The 23,603-nt window shown below is 37.7% G+C and overlaps 2 protein-coding genes across 3 annotated transcripts in view; one reads left to right on the top strand and one right to left on the bottom strand.

Moving 5' to 3' along the window:
- The window catches only part of SLC5A12 (solute carrier family 5 member 12), a 40,084-nt gene extending 26,237 nt beyond the window's left edge, over nucleotides 1-13,847 (top strand). The window contains exons 10-15 of the mRNA XM_045825129.1: nucleotides 480-547; nucleotides 3,135-3,221; nucleotides 5,536-5,702; nucleotides 7,719-7,822; nucleotides 10,957-11,084; nucleotides 12,939-13,847. Coding sequence (XP_045681085.1) covers nucleotides 480-547; nucleotides 3,135-3,221; nucleotides 5,536-5,702; nucleotides 7,719-7,822; nucleotides 10,957-11,084; nucleotides 12,939-13,091 — 707 coding nt within the window. The 3' untranslated portion in view covers nucleotides 13,092-13,847. The remainder of the gene's footprint in view (nucleotides 1-479; nucleotides 548-3,134; nucleotides 3,222-5,535; nucleotides 5,703-7,718; nucleotides 7,823-10,956; nucleotides 11,085-12,938) is intronic.
- A 6,583-nt stretch (nucleotides 13,848-20,430) lies between these two features.
- The window catches only part of ANO3 (anoctamin 3), a 288,737-nt gene continuing 285,564 nt past the window's right edge, over nucleotides 20,431-23,603 (bottom strand). For both annotated transcript variants that reach the window (XM_045825477.1, XM_045825478.1), the window contains one exon: nucleotides 20,431-23,430. In XM_045825477.1, the coding sequence (XP_045681433.1) occupies nucleotides 23,248-23,430 (183 nt within the window). In that variant the 3' untranslated portion in view covers nucleotides 20,431-23,247. The remainder of the gene's footprint in view (nucleotides 23,431-23,603) is intronic.

Here is a 23,603-nt window from a genome sequence, read left to right as displayed (position 1 = left end):
ATAAATCACTTAGGGAAACAACCAGCAAGACTGTCCAGATTTGCAAAGCTTGTAAGATAAAATGTATAAATGTTTAATGCTTTTCAAGCTGTAAAACTATATGAATCCCAGAGGAGTTAGTAACTTCTTCAGGTGAGTGTTTGTTGGTCAAAGTGGAATTAGTTCCCACTGTTTGGATCAGCCTTGATGAATGGCCTTCCCACGGTTTCATGTTGCTTTCATCTGACAGCTTTCTTCTTGAGTCTTCCATAGGAAACTACTTGACACTAGGTTCCAGCTCATTCCACCTGACCTAAGATAGCATGTTCCAGGGAGAAAAATCTCCTAAATGCTCCTCCTGGGGCTTGTGATGGCTGAGGTCAGTTCTTACTGACATCCCTTCCGATTGGGCTTGCATCAGAGGGAGTTCTGGGCAGGAGCTAAAGCAACCCTACAAAGCCAGGTTGGGCGATGGTAATGAGGTTTTTTTATCCTTTCAGGTATCTTATTTGGTGTGATATGTACCTCCATGGCTGTGGCTGCATCCCTCATGGGGAGCATCATACAGGTAATGAAAGAGGAAAAAAACACATTTAATTTCATAGCTACATTTTACCCACTTTGTGTTCTAATGTTTTTCCTGTTTTTCCAAGCCATTCTCTGATGCCAGATCCAAATTAGACATACGGATAAAATTTCAACCAAAATTGCTTTCAGAAGAGCAAACTATTTAAAAAAAAAACTAATAATGGGACTCGGTGACAAAGTACACTGTAATAAAATTATAAACTTTAAAATTCAGATCTGAGAAGTTATGACACTGAAGTAAAAGTAGGAATGATAATCATGACAATGAAAACAATTGATTTTATGAAAGGCTTATATAATCTAGGTAGAGTCTCAAATGTATTACCTCACTTAATCTTGATCACTTCTCTAGAGGGTAGTTTGATTAATCTACTGATTTTATAGCTGAAGAAACTAAAATGTAGAGCGGTGAAGTAATGGTCTCAAAGTCACATAATTAGAGAGTGGAGCTGGGGCACGACTCATCAAGTATCTACCTATCATCCAGCCTGAACTGTCCCCCACATGTCCCACTCTCAGTTCCATGAAATGCCCACACTAAAAGGAGCCTAAAGGATAATCTGTTTTATCATTGTCCTTTTGTAGACAAATAGAGAAAAGAGTAGAAATATCCTCCTCAAGTGCTCACAGCCAGTTAGTAGCTGAACCAGGTTTATAACCTGGACTCCTGAGGTATAATACCTCATCCCTTCACAGACTGCCCAACTCACAAAGCAACAACAGAGAAGCAAGCCTTCAGATTCCATCCACTTCAACCCTTTCAATTCCTCTTTATCTTTGTATTATATGAAGATTCTTTATGTTTTCTTGGCATGGCATAGGTTTTCAATAAGTGTTGCTTAAACAAAAAAAATGAATACATGTGAGTGGATAATAATTACTGACTTTCTTAGATTTTTTTCTTTCTATCACATAAGACTTTTATTTTTCCTGAAACTAATGAATTTGTAAGAGATTTTTAATTTTTCCCTTACTGGGAAAGATAAGTACTTTTTTTAGTGAATTGACTTTCCCATATAATACCTAGTAAATTAGCTTCCAAATTCATCAATCATAGCAACTATGAATTAATGCTGTCAGTCAACAGAGGAAGTGTCAAGAATATTATATTAAGTATCTACATTTTGGAAAAGTATCAGCTTTAATCTTATCAGCCTCTGTCTTATGAAAGATTTATTTGTGGCATTGAGTTCTCTAAAAATTAACCTGGAAAAACATTCATAACATTGCCTTCCATCTCCTGTTTCTGGACAGAAGAACTTGCAATGCAGGTGGAGGGGGTTCGAAAGCCCCTTGGTCATGTCCCTTTATTGTTTTTAGAAGTCTCTCCAAAGTAGAATGAACCTGAGTTAACAGAAAGTTCACTAAATCATACCTTTGTGTGCCCGGGCCAACATTAGAATTTAAATATTCTATTAGTGATGGACTCTTTCAAGAAATTTTTCCCTTAAGTGAAAAAAAAGAAGGCCCTTATGGTGATCTATGCTCTTAACTTTGTTTCTTTTTAAACACTCCTTTTTGAAAAGAAAATGTGGGTTTTATAGCCAGACAAAATGGCTTAAAACTCTTAAATCTCACCTCTGCCTCTGTCTAGATGGAATATGCCTTTATTTTAACTATGGTTTCTCTCAGTCCAATGTTCTCATCTATAAAGTTGCATTAGTGTTACCTACTACAAGGGCAATTTTAAGGATTAATGAGGTCCTTTATTTAGAGCACCTGAGTAGCTCATCCTTATGATCTGGCATATAGGGGGCATCTGACAACCATGAGATACCATATATGTAAGATCTTTGGAACATCCTCATCTCAGCCCCTTGATTTAAGAGCCCTAGAGTTGCATTAATGGAATGAGACAGGGCTGATCGCAGAGTAGCTCTGTGTGCATGAACATGCATGTTTGCCTGAACGACTGTGTCTGCTGTTCAAAGAGGCCATGGAACAAGGCTATAAGTTGACAGCAAATTAGTTTAATGAAAAATCTTTGCCACTCCACTGGGCTCAATAGTTTAGAGTTTAAAAGATATGGAAATACATTCATCAAATTCCGTTCCCACAAGAAGCCGTAAAGGAGGGGAATGGGACATGAGTGTCCTATGGCCTCCCTCCATACCTCAATGCTTCAGCTTCCTTGAGGTGTTTTGTACAAGATGTCAGAGGTGGAGTGACAGGCAATTGCTATGAAAATAAGATGATTGCTCAAACAGCTGGTCAACTACATAAGATATGAAATGTGTTATAGGTGTACTTATTTGGTACACTATATAAAAACGTGGTTTTGATAAGATGGAAAACACAAACAAATCAATGAGTTCCAACTCGAAAGAAAACTACTTTTACCAAATCCACATTACCTGAGTGTGTATGCACATGCACACATGTCTGTATGTATTTTTATTTTTTAACACAATATTTACCACTGAACGCAGAAGGGAGCAGTGACTTCCAGAAAGCCTGTGATTAATTAGTGGTGCAGTCAGGAGTAGGATTGAATTTTATCCCATCTAAAAAAGAGGTGGACCCAGGTAGGTCACGAAGCTGTGATTCTGACCTGCTTTTCTCTGCAGGCTGCACTCAGCATCCACGGCATGTGTGGGGGGCCGATGCTGGGCTTGTTCACGCTGGGGATCGTGTTTCCTTTTGTGAACTGGAAGGTAAGGGTCCTGCACTCCCCTCTCCTCTCTCAACTCTTACTCCTCCATGGGAAGGCCATTTGTCCTTGCCAAAACAAAATGACAAAATGAGTGGCGTCTTTCCATAGAACTGAACAAAACCTGAGCCCTCCTATCTCTGACTCAGTGAAGCTGTTTTAGAAGTGGAAAGCGAAGCCAGTGAGAGGTGGTTGTGAAATATCAACTGTCACGCCATCAAAGATGATTCCTCAGGGTTTAAATTGTCTTCTCTAAAGTAAGGGACTGCACAATGAAATTTCAAATAGATATTGAATTCAGAAATACTTTAGTTTAAACATGATTTTTAAAACTTAAAAAATATGTACATCTCTTTTTTTTATTTTTTTTTTACTTATGTTATAATGAACTAATTTAAGGAGGGAAGAGGAGACAAACCCTGTATACTCTGAGAGCTGGATCTTCTTGGTTTTGCTAGCTGGCAAGCTAATAGTCTGTCCTTAAGTAAATGTTGGTTGGATGACTGTGTAGTAAGTATAAATCAAAATAAACATTTATTTGGAAAAATAATAATATTTAAAAATCTTTTAAATATTACAATTTTTCAATCTAACAAGTTGATAGTTTTAATATTTCCATGTATATACTTATATACATAAAGTTTTAGAAAATTAGACTCCAGAAAACCTGACCTTGCATATTTTTAATATAGTATACAGTTGTCCACAAAGCCTGATCAAATGAGGTATACCTAATTGGGTCTCTGTGACTACTTGACCATTATTGATCTCTCTTCTAGATAAATCTTATGGGAGGGGAGTGGATAGGTAGGGAACATCTAGGAATCTGCAGTCCTTCACTTGCTGTCTTATTAGAAGACACTTGGTTTTAATCAACTTTTCTGATATTGAAGTTGACAAGGATAGTTATATCCTTGGTGAGACAGTATGAAGGAAGGCAATTTCTTAGCCACAAAAGAACTGATAACTAGCTACATAATATCTTAATGCATTCTAAACATTAATTTGTTATCTATGTCAGTGAATAGTGGTGCTTCTATTTAGTCAGGAAAACCACCTTGTTCTAGATAAAATATAATAAATATTACAAATTTGTATCACCTTTCCCCTTGTCATTGGCCTTGGAAGATCTTTGCAATCCATCCTGGCTATCTCATTACTAAACGTGGAGGCCACGTCAGAATCTCAGCATGGCTTTCCAGGCAGCTGCTCTAAACCAGTGAGGGTGGAGCCTTGTATTGAAATCCATTCACCCTTTACTAGTAGCCCAGAGGTCAGCAAACTGCACCTTCCAAACTGAATCCAGCCATCTTCCCGGTTTTGTTATGGCTGGCAAGCTAAAATTTCTTAAGAAATGGCAAGCTGACATTTCTTAATTGTTGGACAAAATCAAAAGAAGAATAATGTCTTGTGATATGAATATTAAAAATTTGCATTTTGGTGCCCATACATTTTACTGGAACACAGCCACTTTCCTTTGTTTACCGAGTGTCTGGGGTGTTTTCCTGCTGCAATGGCAGGACTGAGTGGCTGTGACAGCCCCTGAATGGCCTACAAATCCTAAAATGCTTATTAGCTGGCTGTTTATAATAGATGCTTGCAGACTTCTAGTCTAGACGAAGTTACAACCATTCAAATCACATGCATTGTTTTAGTTTCTCTAAATCATAACAAACAGAACATTCCACTGCTGTTATTGGAGAACTTCTATTCTGCATCAATAGAGAAACAAACATGTTGTTTTCTTTTGCAGAGAAGGCTCAGCTATTCAGGAGAATCCAGGAGCATGCAGATTTTATTTTCCAGTGGGGCTGGGCTCTGCTTAGACTGTTCTGTTTCTTTTGCAGAAGAAGTGATTTTTTTCACTGTTTATTGAGAAATGAAAGGGCTAGTAAATATATATGCTAGAATTTAGATTCAACACTCCAAACTTGGGAGTCAGAGGCTGCTAGTATCACTTGGAAAAGCATATGAAAGAGTTTGTGTTATTAGCTTATAATAATAGATGTCAATGAAAAATGACCACGTTGTCTCCATTATCTGAGGTTTTCCCAAACTTCTGAAATTCAGCTGTTGGGAACTAAAGTTTCAACAGCTGTTGAAATGATCACTAGGAAATTATGTAGTGCTTTTATTTAAGGAATGAATTATTTTTAAATAAAAAATACATTGTGGGAGTTGGAAGGAAGGCTGTTTCCAGAACGAGTGACTAAGATTTAGGTGGAAAACCAGAATCTCTGAGGCATAGTACTCTTCACTTCATCATGCTTTCAACAGCTTTGTCAAACTTCTCATTAACTTTTCTTTTCCTTCACAAGGGTGCACTAGGAGGCCTTCTGACAGGGATCATCTTGGCATTTTGGGTGGCCACTGGGGCCTTCATTTATCCCGCACCAGCCTCCAAGACATGGCCCTTACCTTTATCGACAAACCAGTGTGTCCCATCAAATGTGACAAAGCTTGTGGCTCCGGTGCTATCTAGCAGGTATGGGGCCTCTAAAGATGGCGGTAAGTCCCAGGAAGTGGGTCACCAGGTTAGAGGAAGGGGCACTCTTCAGCAATCAGTCTGAGCAGACAGATGTCGCTTTGCTGTGGGACATCCTCTGGGCAGCACAGAGCACTGTGGAGTGTCCTGTAGGGCTCCAGCTTTCTGTAATTTCCATTCCTCTGTGATCTGGTGTGGAAGGGTAAATGTGGCAGAAGGAAAGTTGGAGGTATGAGTGCAAACAGATAAAATAGTGAGAAGATTGAAAATACATCTGAAGATCATAGTGTTTTTTGAAAGAGTACAGGCTTTGAGTAGAATAGGTTTGTGAGCAACACAGAGAGTGGTTGGGATTTACTGAGGAAGGAGAGGTGGTGTGAATTTGTCGTTTCTATTAAACTGTACAACTCTTAACAAAGGATTTTCCTTTCAATTGTGAGCTGGGATAAGTACTTGAAGATACCAAAATACAGGAGATATGGGGTGCAGGGAGAAGACCTTGGGCTTTGAAATCAGAAATACCTGGGTGTGGATTTTGGTTTTACAATTTATTCACACTTTATCTTTGTACAAGTTAGTAACTTGTCACTTCTTGAATTCTTACAGTCTTTAGGGAAAGTAATAAGTACTTTACCAATATTTTGAAAGTGCTAAATAATACAAATTATATATATAATTTTAAATTATATTAAATTTATATCTCGATATAAAATTATATCTAGCCCTGAGTGGTGTGGCTCAGTTAATTGAGTGCTGGCCTGTGAACCAAAGGGTCACCAGTTTGATTCCCAGTCAGGGCACATGCCTGGATTGCAGGACAGGTCCCCAGTGAGGGTAGGGCACAAGAGGTAACCACACATTGATGTTTCTCTCTTTCCCTTTCTCCATCCCTTTCCCTCTCTCTAAAAATAAATAAATAAAATCTTTAAAACATTATATCTGTGTATAAGTATTAAAGTTTATTATCCATCTACCTATCTATCTGGAGAGAATGAGGGAGTAGGAGAGAGAGAAAGCCAGGAGCACTGTGCCTGACTCCAATAAATTCGCATTTCCACACCTAATTATGCTCCTGAGTAGGTGGTCCTTTCCATATAATGTATGAGCACTGCATTGTCTTGCTTTCATTTGTCTGAGTTTCATTAGTTTAGAGTTATTGTTCTCCACAAATCTTATGCACAAACAATATCAACTGATTTATAGTTTCCTAGTCTATCATGTTGTTTTTTCCTTCTTGCTTGTGCTTACAGTATCTATCCTCTTTTCTTTGCTTCATCAACTAGTAACCACTTTTTTAAAATGAACTAAGGCATCATTTCATACATCAGCCTGGGTTTGATGCCCTTTCTAATGCTCCCAGAATCCTCTTATGCTCCTATTCCACCAGGACATTGCCGCTCCATTTTATGGTGGCTAACTCCTATATTTAGACTTAGTGGCTTACTCTCCTTTTTCTTTTTTTTTAAGGTTTTATTTATTTGTTTTTAGAGAGAGAGGAAGGGAGGGAGAAAGGGAGATAATCATCAATATGTAAGAGAAATATGGATTGGTTGCTTCTCATATGGCCCCAACCAGGGACTGGACCTGCAACCCAGGCATGTGCCCTGACAAGGAAAGGAACCAGTGACCTTTCTGTTTGCAGGACGACACCCAACCCACTGAGCCACACTGCTCAAGGTGGCTTTATAACTCTTCAATGTCCGTCACAATTTCTGGGACTAAATCTGGGCTTAATAAATGTCTGAAGAATAAATAATACAAAAGAATTGGAAGCACGGTCTTTATTGCAATTGTATCTCAGTAGCAATATTTGTAATTTGGGGATGGATGGGATAGAGTAGAATACTAAGCACTACTAGTCTACCTTTGAGTCTTCAAAAAATAATCAAATGGCAGAAAGTTAAGCTTTGGAGTTTGGAGAGATGCCAGGCCCTAAAATGAACCCCCAATAGTCCAGTCCTTGAAGTCCCTGTGAATCATAACTTGAGGACTCACATGTGCTGTTGTCCTCCACAGACCTGCAGTCGCTGACGCCTGGTACTCGCTCTCCTACCTGTACTACAGTGCAGTGGGCTGCCTGGGCTGCATTGCTGTTGGAGTAATCATCAGCTTCATCACAGGTTGGGTGCATGGATCTCCTCTTTGGGGCCAAGAAAGACCTGGGCTAGTTTCATGCATTGGTGGACGAGGGACTATTCTACTGGTGTGATTTTGGATCCACCACAAAAAGCTTCCCTTCCCAAAGATCTATCTACTCTCCAAAGTGACTTGCAAACACATCCCTCTTTATATATATTACTAATCATATATTCCTAATGTTGAAGATTAATACGTGATTAACATATAACATATAACTAATAATATATATAAAACATATATTTTTAAGTATCCTCCATATATTATGAAAAAAAGATGTTTTGATACATGGCCTCCAGAAGCCTGAGTATGAGACATCCTTTGTGATATAACAATCAATAAGGAAGGTTAAACATCAGGAGTGATTCTTTTCCCCTTTATCTCAGTAAGAGACTGGAGTTTTTCCTATGACCACTCTGCTCTCTCATGGGTTAGCCTTTACTAATTGGCTATACAAGCAGAGGAGAGTCTTACTGTCACTTTTGGGTATGTTGTCCTCTGGAGGTCACTGCCGCAGGGTCATGAGCTCTGCACAGTAAGCAGCTTTACTGTCAGACATTTTTGCTACCAGTGTTTACTGTTCGTACTTTGAGCCACTGTCCCTCTGATGGTTTAATGCCTTTTTTATGCCAAAGCCCATGAGGGATTGGTGAGGGAGAATGGGGTGACACAGGCCCATTGTAATTTTGCTACTCTGCCTCTTTGGAATATATATATGAGTGTTTTAGCTGAATAAATTAGTATTAAGATGTTGTATTTTTCCCCACCACCATTATATAACTGTAGGCAACAGGAAGTCAAGATTCATACTCAACACGTAATCTAAGTGGTAATAATTTGGGTGACTGTGCACTGGATATACTATGTGTAAGCTCTGGTGACTTATTACCCCAGGCACCATATCACCAGCTATTCTTTTAAATTTAAGCCACCCTTGGGTATGATGTAGTATAGAACATAAATTTTGTAACTCCAGGCATTCATGTGCTAAAACTCCCCATATCTTTCTTTGTGAAATTAGATTCAGATGAAATTTTGTTTATTTATTGTGTTTAAATTCTGCCTTACTCCCCCAACAACTGTGGAGGCTTCCTTGATGCTGGTAAGGATACCCCTAGACTTACCGGTCTAGTGGTCAGACAGCTTTAGCAGACAACCAGAGCTTCAGCTGCCTAGCTCCAAAGCAGAAAGTGTGCACACACCAAACCCTGTGGCTGCCCAGTCTAGGTATTTTCTATATGCACATCAAAATTCACATGTTCTTGAGCTGATATTGTAGCACTTACATTAATTACATTTGGATTGAAAATTCTTTGCTATCTTGAGTATAAACAATTGTCTTTGTATTAATTCCTGTGTTTTCTTTTTCTGCAAATGTCCCAAATACTAGTAAAATATCCTTAAGACCAAAAGGGAGCACTTTATGAGAGTCCAATTATGCCACTCCAACAAATCTTTGGAAAAATCATTTACTCTTGGCATCAGATATTCCTGCCTTGGGTGCCTGTCTTTCAAATGAGGCCGTAGGGCTGACTTGATGCTTTCAGTTCTAGTCTCAGAGGCCTTTGCAAGCCTTCTATAATATCCTATATTTTAAAAGTGTCTTACGATGTTTAAGAGTCAGAAGGGAAGACCAGAGGCCTTTTGCAGGCCTGCTCATTTTGTATCTTATTTTATCTTGGTCCTGCTGTTTGTCTTGCTTGGTATTACTGAGTGGTAATTTAAATTCTGCTTCTTCTGGATAATCTAGCACTTTAAAAATTTGCTATTCATGTTACTCATACATGTTGATAAACAGAACTATGTCTGTTTTGATTAATACTACCAGATCATTTATATCATTAATTTTTCTCTGCATCAGCTGCTAAAGGGTGATCTTGGCTCAAGATACACATCAAAGTCTTTATTATAATTGGTAAAATTCTACTGGGCAGCTAAAAGTTATTTTCCTTTATATTTTTAACCATATAAAATGAAAATACCATTTCATATATCAAGAACTAATATCCTTGTTGGTTTATTGAATGGCCAGAACATCCCACTGTGAGAATAGAGCATATAAATTTGTTCTATTCCATTTTTCACTGGGCGACAATTTGTATTGATCTGAATCTTACCCATTTTTATTCCTCATTTATCATATGGCTGCAAGACTCAGATATGAAAACCTTAATTATTAGCTCATTAAGCTTATCTCTTGGGTTAGGAGTCAGCAGACTAAGAACAAATGTGACCCACTAGTTGTCTTTATAAAAAGTGTTTTATAGAATCACAGTGATGTCCATTTATTTACTATTGTCTCTGACTGATTTCATTCTACAAAGAGATAGTTGAGTAGCTACAAAAAAGACCCTCTGGCCAGCAAAGCCTAAAGCATTTAATTTATAATGTAATATAATATTTTAATATTCAATATTCAATATTATATAATATATAATATTATATATATAATTATATAATTTTATATATATATATAATTCCTGACAATTTAGAATGTAATCATGGAAATGTCTCTGACAAGATCAAAGATACAGAGGTCAGCAAACTTTTTTTCTTAAGGGCTGGGCATTAAAGACTGTAGTCTTTGCTGCCCAGACTCTTGTTTTATAGTAGGATTTGAAGGAATGGGACATCGAACAGTTAGGTTTTAATGATGGGGAAGGAAGTACCAGGAAAATCTAGAGTAGCTGGGGAGAACATGAGGGTATTGTTTGTTCAGGATGCTGGGGTGGAAAGAAGAAACAGCAAATATAACCTTTTCAATTTTACAAATATTGACTCCACTGCCCTTTAATATATCTGATTGGCTTGAAAGCTGAGAGCTTTCCTAAAGGAAGAAATTATATAATTCCTGCTGTCACTTTTGTTAAAGGGTACTAGTAGAGTTTCCCATAATAAAATATTTTAAAATAAGTGTTTTTCTGTTTAACTCTGTGGCCATGAGCTTGCCTCACCTGACACCTTGTGGATGTTTAAAAAACTAGCTTCCACCCCTTTGAGCAGTTACCAATTTCTGTCTTTTAACCAGTCAGGCCTATTTAAAAACAGCTCTTAGACTGAGAAGAGACCTACTTTTCAAGTGTGCAACCACCTAATCCACCTATTCTTTCATTAATAGGTCACCAGAGTGGCAAGGATATTCAACCAATGCTAATTCGACCCATTTGCAACTTATTTTGCTTTTGGTCTAAAAAATATAAAACACTGTGCTGGTGTGGAGTTCAGCACGATGGTGGAACAGAGCAGGTGAGCTGGTGTTCGAGCTTCTGAAAAACATTCATTGGCTCAAAGAGATTTCCTTTTGCTCATTTAAACCATTTGCAAGGGTGGGTGTCGGGAGGGAAGGCAATGAATATTAGGACCTGGAGGAATCTGGGTTTCAACCTCAGTTACCTCAGCTGATTAGCTTTTAAGCAAGTAATTATGTTGTATCTAAATGCGCCTTTGCGCTAAACCGTTGTTTTTGCAAATGATCAATTTCCAAAATTTTATTTAACCCCTCCAAGGGTGGATTTTAGGAAATAATATAAAAATAAATATTAGAACGGGAATAAAATAGGGTCACAGTCTCACATAATGGTGAAAGCATGGGCTTTAGTGTCGGCCCTGAGTTTACCCTGGATTCCATGTCTGATTCTCCTTCATGCCTCCCAACTTCAGTTTTTACCTGAGCACTGAGGGTGAGGGGTGGGGAGTGGGAAGTAGTGCAGCACAACCTGGACACATACATCTCTAGTTCCATGGAGTATCAATATAAAATAAGATTTATTGGGGGAACTTAGGTAGAGAAGCATTGGGATACACACAACGTGCTCTCATCCCCCTACCCTTATTCTCCTGATTCCACTGAGAGCTGTGCTTTGGCCAGGCAGGGCGAGCGACACTGTCCAAGTACCGTTCGGGCCACTTCCTCCAAAGGTCACAGCCTGTGGCCAGACCAAATTAGACTTACTAACTGATGCAGCTCGATGGAGTGGGGGTGCGGGCAGTCCAGGGGCACCAGGGAACGCTGTCCTCAAGAAAAGGGAAGACTGTATTTTGGATTTGGCTCCCTGCCAAAGGATCCTGAAAGGAGGGGAAGGGAAGCAAGAAAGAAAATAAAGCTGCCTGGAGCAGTGTTGGCTAAAGAGCACCAAGTGTTTGGAGTTGTTACGGTGTTTGACAACTGCAGAACCCTGGGAGGAGCAATGTTTTCTCTCACATTTGCAGCTGGTCTTACCTGCATGTGTTGGTCCTCTTAGCATGACTGATGACAGGTGTGGGGTTTTCTTTTTCTTTTTTGTTAGGGCTTATTGTCATTCTTTTGGTCCCAGACATGTCATTCTTTTAATACTCTAGGAGAGTGGCCCCTCACCCTTATCACATCACCTGTTGTCAGTTGCTCCCCTTCTCTCCAAAACACCATAATAACATCAATATGAAGCAAAGCTGAGTTTAATAGTTACCGCAGTAAGGCGAGCACCGTCTAGGCAGGAGCTCAGAATGGGAAGGCACTCTGTTTTGCTGAGAAGGTAGCTGGTTGGTCAGTATATTGTTTGGATAAATGGATTTTGAGTAAGCTCCAAAAGGAAAGTATCGAGTTACTTATTAGTTTACATATTTATCTTCCTAGGCAAGAATTTCCTGGACTAAATGATAAATCCTGTTGATGCAGGCAGCGTCTGTTGTCAAGGCTGAGTAGAGAGTGGGAGGGACACTTAGCATGCCACTATTGGGCTCTGTTGCCATACAGTACCCGTGTTAGGCCATCACCGTCTGAGACACATGTTGTCTCTTCTCAGGAGGTGATACTAGTATGTCACAGGTTTGCTCCACTAAATTATAAGTTATATATAATTTTATATATACACACACATATATTCACACGACACACAATGTATTGTAAATGCTCACTAAATTATTGTTTTTATTAGAAATAGTACCTACATGAATTGAGGCATCAGAGTTATCAATTAAAAAGTGTCATGGGTCAGTTATTTGTGCTGCTTTCATATTTATATAACATTTTTTCAAAGGAGGAGGCCTAAACGAGAGTCCTTCAATTTGTTTTAGAATACACCAAGACTATTTCACTAATATGTGCCTTTCAATATTCCTCAGGAAAACCTTGAGAATGGCAGTACCCAGAAACAAAGAACTGAATCTGTCTTACAGAACGGACTCAGAGGAGAAAGCCTGGCCCCTGTCTCAGGTTATGATCCCAAGGACAAAAGCTACGACAATGTGGCCTTTGAGAAGATTACCCATTTCTAAGGCAACACGTGCACGCGTGCGCACACACACACACACACACACACACACACAGATCCACATAATCCACATACTTCTTGCCTTTGGTTAGTTTTGTGTAGTTGCCACTGCTAGAAGACAAGAATCTCTATGTCTATTTATACTTATTTATATCTACAAATAAAATGAGTGTTCCCCAGGATAGTCTTTGGAAGATCCAAACTTTGAAGAGAGAACAGTCAAGCCTTATGTGCCCTGGCAACTTCCTTCTTGAATAAATGAAGACTGGATTTCACCATAGTACAAGGAATTATTCTCTTTGTTTTGCTTCGTGTCATATTAAACTTCCTTGTTTTGGTAGTTTTTTAACCATCAGATATTTTGGAGTTTGGAGGCTGACTGAGGATGGGGATAAGCATATTAAATGCTTCTCTGTCTTTGCCGATGAAACAAGGGAACGGCATCTACCCTACCCCCATACCTCACATAAATGTGGACACATCCTACATTCTCCCCATCCCACAGCTTCAGGTGGAACACACAGCTGCTGTTAATACCCTCGCCACACAATTATTTTTATGTCCTCTTCCAGTCATTTCTCCTACTTCAGCCGTCCTAACCAAGCCTTAACAATAATTGTGCTGAGTGCAGGAGGAGAGTGGAATTCCTGGTTAGTGAAAACAATTATAACTAAACACTTTTCCCACTTTGGGCATTCAGTGTTGTATTTCTTCTCCTTTTTTATCACCTTACAATGAAAATTGCTTCTGTGCTCAATAAGAGGTGTGTGGTCTTTCTCTGGAGATGTATAAAGAAGAAAGGAATGTCCTATAGGAGGCTGTTAAGACAGCATTGTGTAAAAGGGCCTTGCCAATAGCCCACCAGCCCACAGGAGATTTCACCAGACAGGTATTTTTTTAATGCAAAATACCTTGTTCACAGGACTTACATTCTGATCATTCAGCTCTTACATGCAAGCTCAATGTGCTAACATAGCAGAAGATCTTATTAGTTGAATTCTAGTAGATAATTTTTAAAGTTCTGGAGTAAGAAAGACTAAAAAATCAAAAGGTGGGTTAACAAATGGAGACATAGTGAAAATTTTCTGGAAGAAGCAAAAAAAAATTCTTAAAAGGCAAAGAAAAGAACCAGTGCCACTGGGGTTAGGTCAGAGGAAAGAAGATACATTATGGCTGGTGTCAGATATTTATTTTGGTGGCCAGGTAAGATCAAGAGACCTAGAAACAGGGTCAGCCAAGTAAGAAGAAATGGTCCAAATAGGCAAGGACAAGGACTCCCAAAAGCTGTGCTGTCTAAATGTTAGCCAGGAGAAAGAAACCTTAAAAGAAACATGAGACAGGGAATATTATGTAACCAGTATGTTTTATTAGGGGGAGAAGACAGAAAGAAGGGGAACATCCATAGACGAATGAAAAAAATGACAACTGGCATCTATATGCCACAGCTCAATGCTTTTCTTTTCTCAAATAGGAGAAGACAAGAGGAGGAAAGAAATAATTGGGAAGAGAGTTATAAAAGAGACATGGAAAATATATTTGAAAAAGGCTGAAGGAAGCAAAAAGGGGGTGTGTTTGGAAAATATTTGAAATTGAGAAGGAACAAAATTTCTAGAAACATTTTAGTAGTTAGGACATTCCTATACATTTTAACTTAAAAAAATTAGGTGGATGTTGAAATCTGGGCAAAATCTCACTGGCATATATATTTGGAACATATTTCAAGATTCTGAGCTTCCACTTGAAATTGCACAAAAACAAAATGTACCATATGGTGTTTCATTTCACTCACAAGTTTTCTCACATATCTTGCTCACAAATTATCCTACAGGTATTTTTGTCCCTTTTAGGTAACTACTGGAAAGCACTATGTTAATACTTAACCAGAAATATTTTTAAGATCCTTTTTTTTCAGTCACAAATTTTCTTACCTGGAAATGTTATTTAAGAATAAAGTGACTTACAAATGGAAGGTAGTAATGTTTTCATATTATTACATAAACCTCACAATAATTGAATAAACCTCACTTTCTAATTGAATAAACATGCAAACCTCTAAGGCTTCAGGTAGAGACAGGAATCCACAGGAGAGTCATCTTCCACAGGGTATAGAACCCACTTTTGTTGCACAGCAAAGCAAAAGGGAACCAGGAAGTTCAAAGTCAAGAGATTAGTCATAGCACACCTCTCCTACCCTCGCTCTGAGGAATGTCAGTTGCGAGCTGTGTAAAGGCCACTGGTGCAGTATAAGATCTGTCCCATGCCAAGTTCAATACAAGCCATGGAAATGGGTTAAATTTGTGACTTTTTTTTTGCCACAGACTAGGGATGTCCCCCATAAATGGGGCTACAAATGATGAGTTCCTAGCACAGCCTAAAAGGTATCAAACTTGATGCCAGTCTCTCTGTTTTAAACACAACAAATATTGGTAAAAAATAGAATGGAATGACCTTGATGCCTCTTACACTCGTTCTGAATGAATCTGTTTTCATGGCTGGCATTGTCTTTGTCACCATTTGAAGAATACAGCTTATTGATTGAAATGAGGAATACATTCAAACAGCTTAAGTTCAGACATAAGTTCTTACACAAACTATCTCAGTTTGCGAGAGGCTAAGCTTGGTAAGACTTTTTAAACTTTAGTTGACTTACAAAATGAAAGGAGCAAAAATTGTCCACACTAAATAGGGGGCTGTTGTGAGGATGTACAGAGGTAAATCATGTACAGTAAGTAGCGCTGTGACTGGCCTGCATGGGACATTTAATACTTGTTAATCTGTATTACATGAAGGAAGGAAGGAAATAGTACTCATTAATGTATTCATTTCAAGTTAAGTTTGTTCACTGTTTTGAGGATTTTTAGGATACTGGCATAGTACAAGAATTACTGAAGTAGTTTGAGAATTAGAAATAACAAGATAAACATAAGGTATAAAGGTATTAAAGTAATGACATACATTTCCAATTAGTAGCCTTATCAATGCCAAGTTTAAATAAAATATGATTTTCTGGAGAGTCATAAATTCTTGAAAATTAATACTGTAGTAAAGATAGACAAGTTTATCACTGAAAAATGCAGTATTCATATTTATGGTTGAGTATTACGTCTATAACTGTAAACCTTGGTAAGTAGATAGCATTTTAATCCAAGTTGAAGATTCAGTGCACAGTGAAAAGCAATTGTGATTCTCTAAACAATAGTGGAAAGGGGAAGGGCTTTTCTCTTTATTTAAATAATACTTATTGACTAAAAATGTTACTATTTTGAAACTTTATGGGGTTAGACCATTTTATTATAGAGGGGAAAATTAACAACAGACCAAAGGGCTTGCAAACAGTATTTCAAAGAGGGTATTACTGAAATATTTTTGTGATATTACAATTTTAATCAAACAGTATTTCCAAGATCCTATTGCTAAATAGAAAAAAATAACGGAGCCTCCCTTTAATTGTTCTTTTAGAAATCGTTTTAAAACATGGCAGAATTTTTAGCTTTCCATATATACATTCGTATATTTAGAAACCTCTGTGCTCAATTTCTATATTGCAAGGTATGTAGGTTTACTGTAAAGTGAACCTTTTATCCAGCATTTGTATCCTTGAAGTAGAATCTATTTTCAAACATCTTAATTTGTAATCAAATTACCAATGACATATATTAAAATGATAGAAGATTGTAATTAGTCAAGTGCAACTTATAATTGATAGTAAACCACTTAATGGGTTTTATTATTTCTAATTCTTTAAAAAAAGTCAAGCTATTATTTCCTCCTCTATTCTGATGTCCTGACCAAGTCAATGTAGATTTGCAAACACCTGTGTGAACAACAAACATAAGCCCACTTTTCTAATATTTTACCTTTCGTATTTGAAGTGTCAGCTATTTTCAGAAGGCATACATGGTTAAGCTTATCAACATTGGGCTACTTAATCACAACATGGTCCTCACCTGGGGTGTCAGAGAATCAGTGGCTCTCTAATTAGAACCTGTAACAAATAGTCCTGGCCTATGGCAGTGAATGGTAATTGATATTTCTGCATATCAATAGGAAATTTAAGATATGTTATATTGCCAAATGTTATGGACCTTTTTCATAAAGCCCTTGAGTACTTGTAAATTAAGTGCTGTATTTACAAAAGTAGTTAATTTTAGAGAAAAAACCTGTAGAATGAGCATAGATATATCATTAAGCTAGATACTTATTTTAATTATTTTTTAAAGTAAGTTCAGGTCGAAGTGCATTCAAATGATCAATGTGAACATTTTCCACAGGGATAGGAATAAGATGCAAAATACTTGTCTACCCTAAAATATTTTACAGTAACTAATAGGCTAAAGCAGGTCTACCTAGTAACCAAGGAAACTGTCAAAATCAGGTCTGACATACTGTATAACATGATTTCCTCTTCAGTGCATCCAATAGTGCCTGTAATATTGGGGCTACCCAAGTCTCAGGGCACGCATTTGCGCACACACACAAGCACAAAACAGAAGTTACCTTATGACTTAATGGGTTACCTTGATCTTTTTGTCCTCAGGAATTTCCACAAACAGCAATATATCTATTTTGTTGTTGTTGATTTTTAATGTTAAAGCAAATGTATACACAACTGTTCAGGGCATTCAGTTAATTTCTAATTTCAAAATCTGCTTGGACAAATTAAAAAGCTAAGAGTAATTTCACATAGTGTATTGATTTAATGTCCTAATGTAAGTAATTGCCATGTAAGAAAATACATGAGCAAGTCTTAAACTGCTTTTTATAACAGTGAAATACAATCAGGCAGAATGCATGGAGAACTGAGCTCAGGCGATGGTATGGGCCAATGTGGAACGACACTGCTGAGGTTTACATGTACCTTTATTTTTTACCATTTTCAAGAATGCTGACCTGAAGACACCAGCTTAAAAATTGATTCATTTTATTTCAACAGAGGAAAGCTCCCTTAAGCTGACTTTCAAATTTCTTATGAGAGTTTGATAGGAATGTTTAATGATTAACAATAATAAATATCTCTATCTATATATCAATGTCAATATATCTCTATTTATAGATACATAAGTATAGATATTTATGTAGGGGGTGTCTCTCATACACCCCCTACTGGGGACCTGGCCTGCAACCCAGGCATGTGCCCTAGACTGGTAATCCAACTGGTGCCCCTTTGATTCAAAGGCTGGCACTCAACCACTGAGCCACACCAGCCAGGGCTACTATTTATGTTTTTAAGTGCATTTTCATCTTTGACATTAAAAATTGGCACATTTATTTTTTAGCTGCAGTTTTCACTAAACTCTAAGCTACTGTGTATAGCTTCATAAACCTTATAATAGATAATGAATAAAAAACTCTTTATTTCCTTTGAATGTTAAAAGATGAACTAAATTGCAGTTTTCAGTCAGAAAGGAGACACAGTATGTGTGCAGCAGATAATGAAATAGAATCTTCAAATCAGATACATTATTTTTTCAGTAGAAAAGTCTCTATGTCCCCTCCACCATCCCCAAAACATTGCTTGTACACTGATCTTTGCCACCAGATTTTTTGGACCATCTAATCGCTCTCTTCACAGAAAAAAAATCATGAAAAAATACACTGTGTCAAAATCAGTGGGAAAACTCTCCTCATCCTACTTGTTAGAAAAGATATAAAATTTGCCCTAAAGGGCTCACCTGGCAGTGAGTGGCATGCTCATTGACAAAATAATTATAAAGGTTTTGAGGCAGCTTGAGTACCATGCATTGGTCATCACCAGGACAATTATTTTTGTGGGCATTATCTAAATGGGTCTCATTAAGTTTTATTTTCCAACTAGTAATTTAGGAAAGCTTTGTTTTCTGAAAGACAAAGGGCAGAGACACAGCTTTTCTCACAGAAAGAATGACCATTGTGATGGAAATACATATTCTGAAGAAGTCAATATAGGCATATGCTAAAAATGTCCCACCGTTCCTTCCTAGGGAAAGGTGTAGAGCAATATCCACAGAGCTCACTATCTAGACTCCTCAAGATTCCCACTTTGAGCCAGCTGTGTGTGCAACAGGAGGCTTTCTGGAGGGAGAATTGTGCCGGGGCACACACACTGGTGCAGTCACAAAACAGCAAGATTTGATGGATAAGCTGCTTTTTCTAGAGAGCAGATTTTGATGGTATGGAAAATTGGACCTGGTCCCAAATATTGCATGTGTCTTTTCTCTACCAAACTGTGTGCTTTCATTTCACTTTCCTGAAAAAGATGCCTTCATGTGGATGTGTTTAGGATACAGTAGCTATGTACTATGTGTGTTCTTTAGAAAGAAAATCATCAGATGTAGTCATGGAGGTGGTTTTTCAGATGAACCCAGATGGCAAATTCAATCAATGCTAACTTATCACCAGTGCAAATACATAAACCCTAGCTAGCACAATCTTTCCTTTGGACTGTATATTGTTGGCATCTTTCATTTTGAATAGAAATGCCCACCCTTCCATCAGAATCTGGGTTTTTCAGGCCATCCCAGAGATTATTTTCTGAGACACTGAGAATACCAAAAATGAGGTAAGATGTTAACTAGTTTTTTGGATGTAACCTCAACTATTTCCAAAGCCTTTATAACACTGTCATTGGGAGAAAATGGAGTAGAAGGCCTGACTCGGGCATATCTCAAAGAACAAGTGCCCACTGGTTTTACACACCAAAAGATATGCCTAGCAAAGTGTGTGAGCGCGCACACACACACACACACACACACACTCAACATCCTGGGCCTATGTCTACCCGCCACAAATTGACATATTAATCAATTTAGCCATATCAGTTAAATAACTCATCAGGGAGCTTGGATTTTCAATTTTAACCATCAAGTCGAGTAAAACAAATGGCCAACTTGGTAGCCTGTTGTTGACAGTTGGCTCTGGTGCCCTTACATGTCCTCCTTCCTCTGCATGAACTATATCTGTGCTAAAATTCCTGTCCTAAAGAGATTTTGATGATAATTAGTATAGCCAGCCCAAGTGTGAAAAAGAAGCATTATTACCCTCATCAGAACCAAGCAAGCTTCCTCTGCCATCTGTTTCCAGCACAAAGCATTATTAGGATCAATATGACACTCCATTGCACTTTCATTTGCAAATGCCTTGATGGTGACAATGAATCTAACAGAAGACAAATAGTCAAAACTTTCTAAGCATGTGATAAAGGGCTTGTAAGAACTGGAAACTATTGCCATGTAGAGCTCAAGAATGAGTAATGCCCTCTCCCCATACACACTCAACAAATCCCAACATAATATTTAAAAATCAGGCAGGAGTAAATTTAACGTGCAAATTATAGGAAAATATATCACATGATAATTTATTGAGTGAAAAAGTTCCTTTTCATTCTACCACAATTGTGCTACCACAGATTGTGCTAAGAGTTGTTCTGGAAGAATGTACAGCATTGGAAGTTGTACCTCATGCAGTCACTCAGCAGCATTTGATCTAAAAGTGCATGCACAGACTCAGACAATTACACACTGTTTCTGTTACAGTCTCAGGCAATTTCCCACACACTATACTGTGAAAGCGCTTCGGCTTTGAACGACTTCTCGAGGTTGACTACATGCACATATATATTAATTTGCTTGAAAAGACAACAGTTTAGAATATGAAAATAGATAAGCAGCATTCATGTAATACAGAATTCCTGAGAAGAGTGTGTGCTATATAAATCTTTGAGAAAGACTTTGTATTTATTTGAAAACCATGATACAAAGCATTTAAACTAAAGCAGAGTGATCTAAAAGTAACATACTGTGAAGGGCTGTCAATATTTTGTTGTTAACCATGATGAAGGCATAGCTAAATTCTACTGCTTTGTTTCCCAAGAGGAAAATTTCAGATGCTTTTTCATTGTTCCTCCCATTTTCCATCATTTTCAAAAACATTAGAGAAGGAATTTTCTAAATTGAGGTATTATACTTTGTAATTTTAAATAATTTTTTATTTTCACATTTTTCACCGTAGGCAATCCATTTAATTTTAAACCTTGATGGTGGGTGTATAAAAAATAACTCAGAAAGAGAAGAATTCTCAGGTGCACACTGTCATGATTCTTTGCTCCTGTGTCCCTTATTTGGAGAAGATATAAGTGACAGGTTATGCACCTGACTGACATTTACATCCTCAGCAGGCACAGAGAGTATTTATTCTCAGGTGTGTGTATATAGAAGAGGGAACGCAAATGCTATGAAAATGGAGGGGTTTACAGCTTCATTGTAGAGTTAGTAAAGTAGGTTCCTCTGATACCCAGGCAGCAGAAACAGAACCTCTGTGGAATATGATGGGAGAGTCCCATGTGGCAAGGTCATGTGATGGACATTTAGAGGATGAAGTCCTTCCTCTTGCTCAGAACCAGAAAACAAGTAAGGAAGTGAATATTTCTGTTAAAACCAAAGAGCCAACCAATGACTACAACTTTTCCATAGAAGGAAAGAAGGAAAAGTTAAAAAAAATTAGTGTTAGACTTATAAAAGTAATTTTGAGTAAGAGAAACTGGATGATTTTCTTACTAGAGAAAAGCTAGCATATACATGAAGTAGCTTTATTACTATTGGGTTTAATTTGATCTTAATGAGTTTTGGAAATAACTGCCTTGTTTAATTGGACAAATAATAATCACAATAATCGCATCTATGTGTAAATGGGTGAGTAGGTTATGTCTCACCTTATTCTCAGGGGAAGAAAACTGAGATTAGCTTGGACTGTTCTGCAAGGAAAAGGTTCTTGATTTCTATCATACATTTCCTTAATTCAACTCTTCTCTTTCTTCTCTTGCTGCCCCCATAGCTTATGCCTTCACCAGATGTTCTGTAGTTCAATGTCCCATCTGCCCACTTCACCCATCTGTGAACAGTCACACTCAAAGATACAAAGTTGACACCGAAATAGCAACTCCACAAAAAAAGCAAATCTTTCACACTTAATTTGCCTTTGTTTCTAGAGAGTTTTCAAAAATAAATCAAATCAATCTGCCAAAGAAATAACAGAAAACTCCCCTCAGTAATGAAAGAAAAGTAAAATGGAAAAATAATGTGTCAATGTTACAAGTAATAGAAATTTATATCCATGCATTGTTTTCATTCACTCATGAGCAAGAGTGCACAATGCCAGAAAAGCAAAAGAGTTGAAAAGCATCTGGCTTCTGTTTTCCTGAAAAAACAAGTCACAACGGTATACGGTGGAAGTGGTCTCAGAGCTGCATAAACTGTAACTTGTATTACATATTGTCAAGGTGCAAAGGTACAAGGAAAACCAAAATATTTACAGCACTTCATTCTGAGTGGGTTGATGTAATAAATCAGCAAGGGGAACATTAAATATATTATAAACAGACTTCCATGGCAAAACATGAATTAGTAGTGTTCTAAATGATATGAGTATAAACACACATACTGTATAAGCATGTGGCTCTATTGGCATTTAGTAAAAAAAAAAAATCCAGTGCAACTGGTTCTATGAGTGATACAACAGATTTAAATAGAATGCAATAGACTGTTATTTTAGTGAATGGTATTCTTTTCAGAATCTCAGATTTTTGGTTTGACAACTAAAACTGATGTGCAGCTCTTCAACTGCATAGTCAATGTAGAGCAGCATAAAGTCATGGACCTGTGGCACAGGTCCGTAATCTCAGCAAGAAACAAGGGAAATTCTTATGAACCAGTAAACTGTAGGGACATGGATTTCTGGCAGCGAAGGCAATCCCTCATTTAAGTTATTTCTGATGAGTATCGTAACTCATCCTAAGGTTCCAAAGTCAGATTAGAATGTGAGTGAAAACCACACTATACTTGAAATCATGCCTGGTTTATGAAATTTTACATGGAACTCTTTCTCTAGAAACCTCACTATCACCCTCCTTACTATGCTACAGCTGATGGAAGGCGGGAAGGCCTTCAAACATACAACTCCCTGTGTGTTATATCCTAGCTTCCTGCTGTGTCAACCTAACCATTTTTTAATGTTGTAAGTCATCTTTTTGCCCGCCTAGAAGCTTGGATATTCTAAATCCAAGAACTGGCTGTGATGCATTTCCAAGCAAAATATTATACACATGGTTTGCCAGGAATGCTTTCCTCTGGGATTCCACCTAGACTTTGAAGTTGCTATTACTCCTCCTACTGGGCAAAAGGTATCTACTAAGGCCATTCATGGTGAACGGGATGACCGCTTTTCCTCCGTTGTTGTTGCAAATGCTCTAGCTCAGCCTCATACATCATTTCTTGGACTAAGTACTTCTCCCGTCGTATTCGGTCATACAGTTTTTTTGGTACATCTGGAATCAGGTATGCGATGAATGACTTGATCCCAAAAACAAGGTGCTGAAAATTTAAGAAGAAAAAGTACACTTTTCAAAGATTCAGAAATGCCAATTATAAAACAGAAAAACCATGAACAATGTTGCATTTGCCTCACAGTCAATCATCAGAACTCAGTATATATGATTTAGAATATTAATATTTTCAGAAATTATGTTGGGAATACTACTGTTGCC

This window comes from Phyllostomus hastatus, unplaced genomic scaffold (genome assembly GCF_019186645.2).
Source record: "Phyllostomus hastatus isolate PE091 unplaced genomic scaffold, TTU_PhHast_1.1 phas_scaffold_585, whole genome shotgun sequence".
NCBI lineage: Eukaryota > Metazoa > Chordata > Mammalia > Chiroptera > Phyllostomidae > Phyllostomus > Phyllostomus hastatus.
The sequence above is the reverse complement of the archived record's forward strand: the minus strand, read 5'-3'. Positions and strand labels throughout refer to the sequence as shown.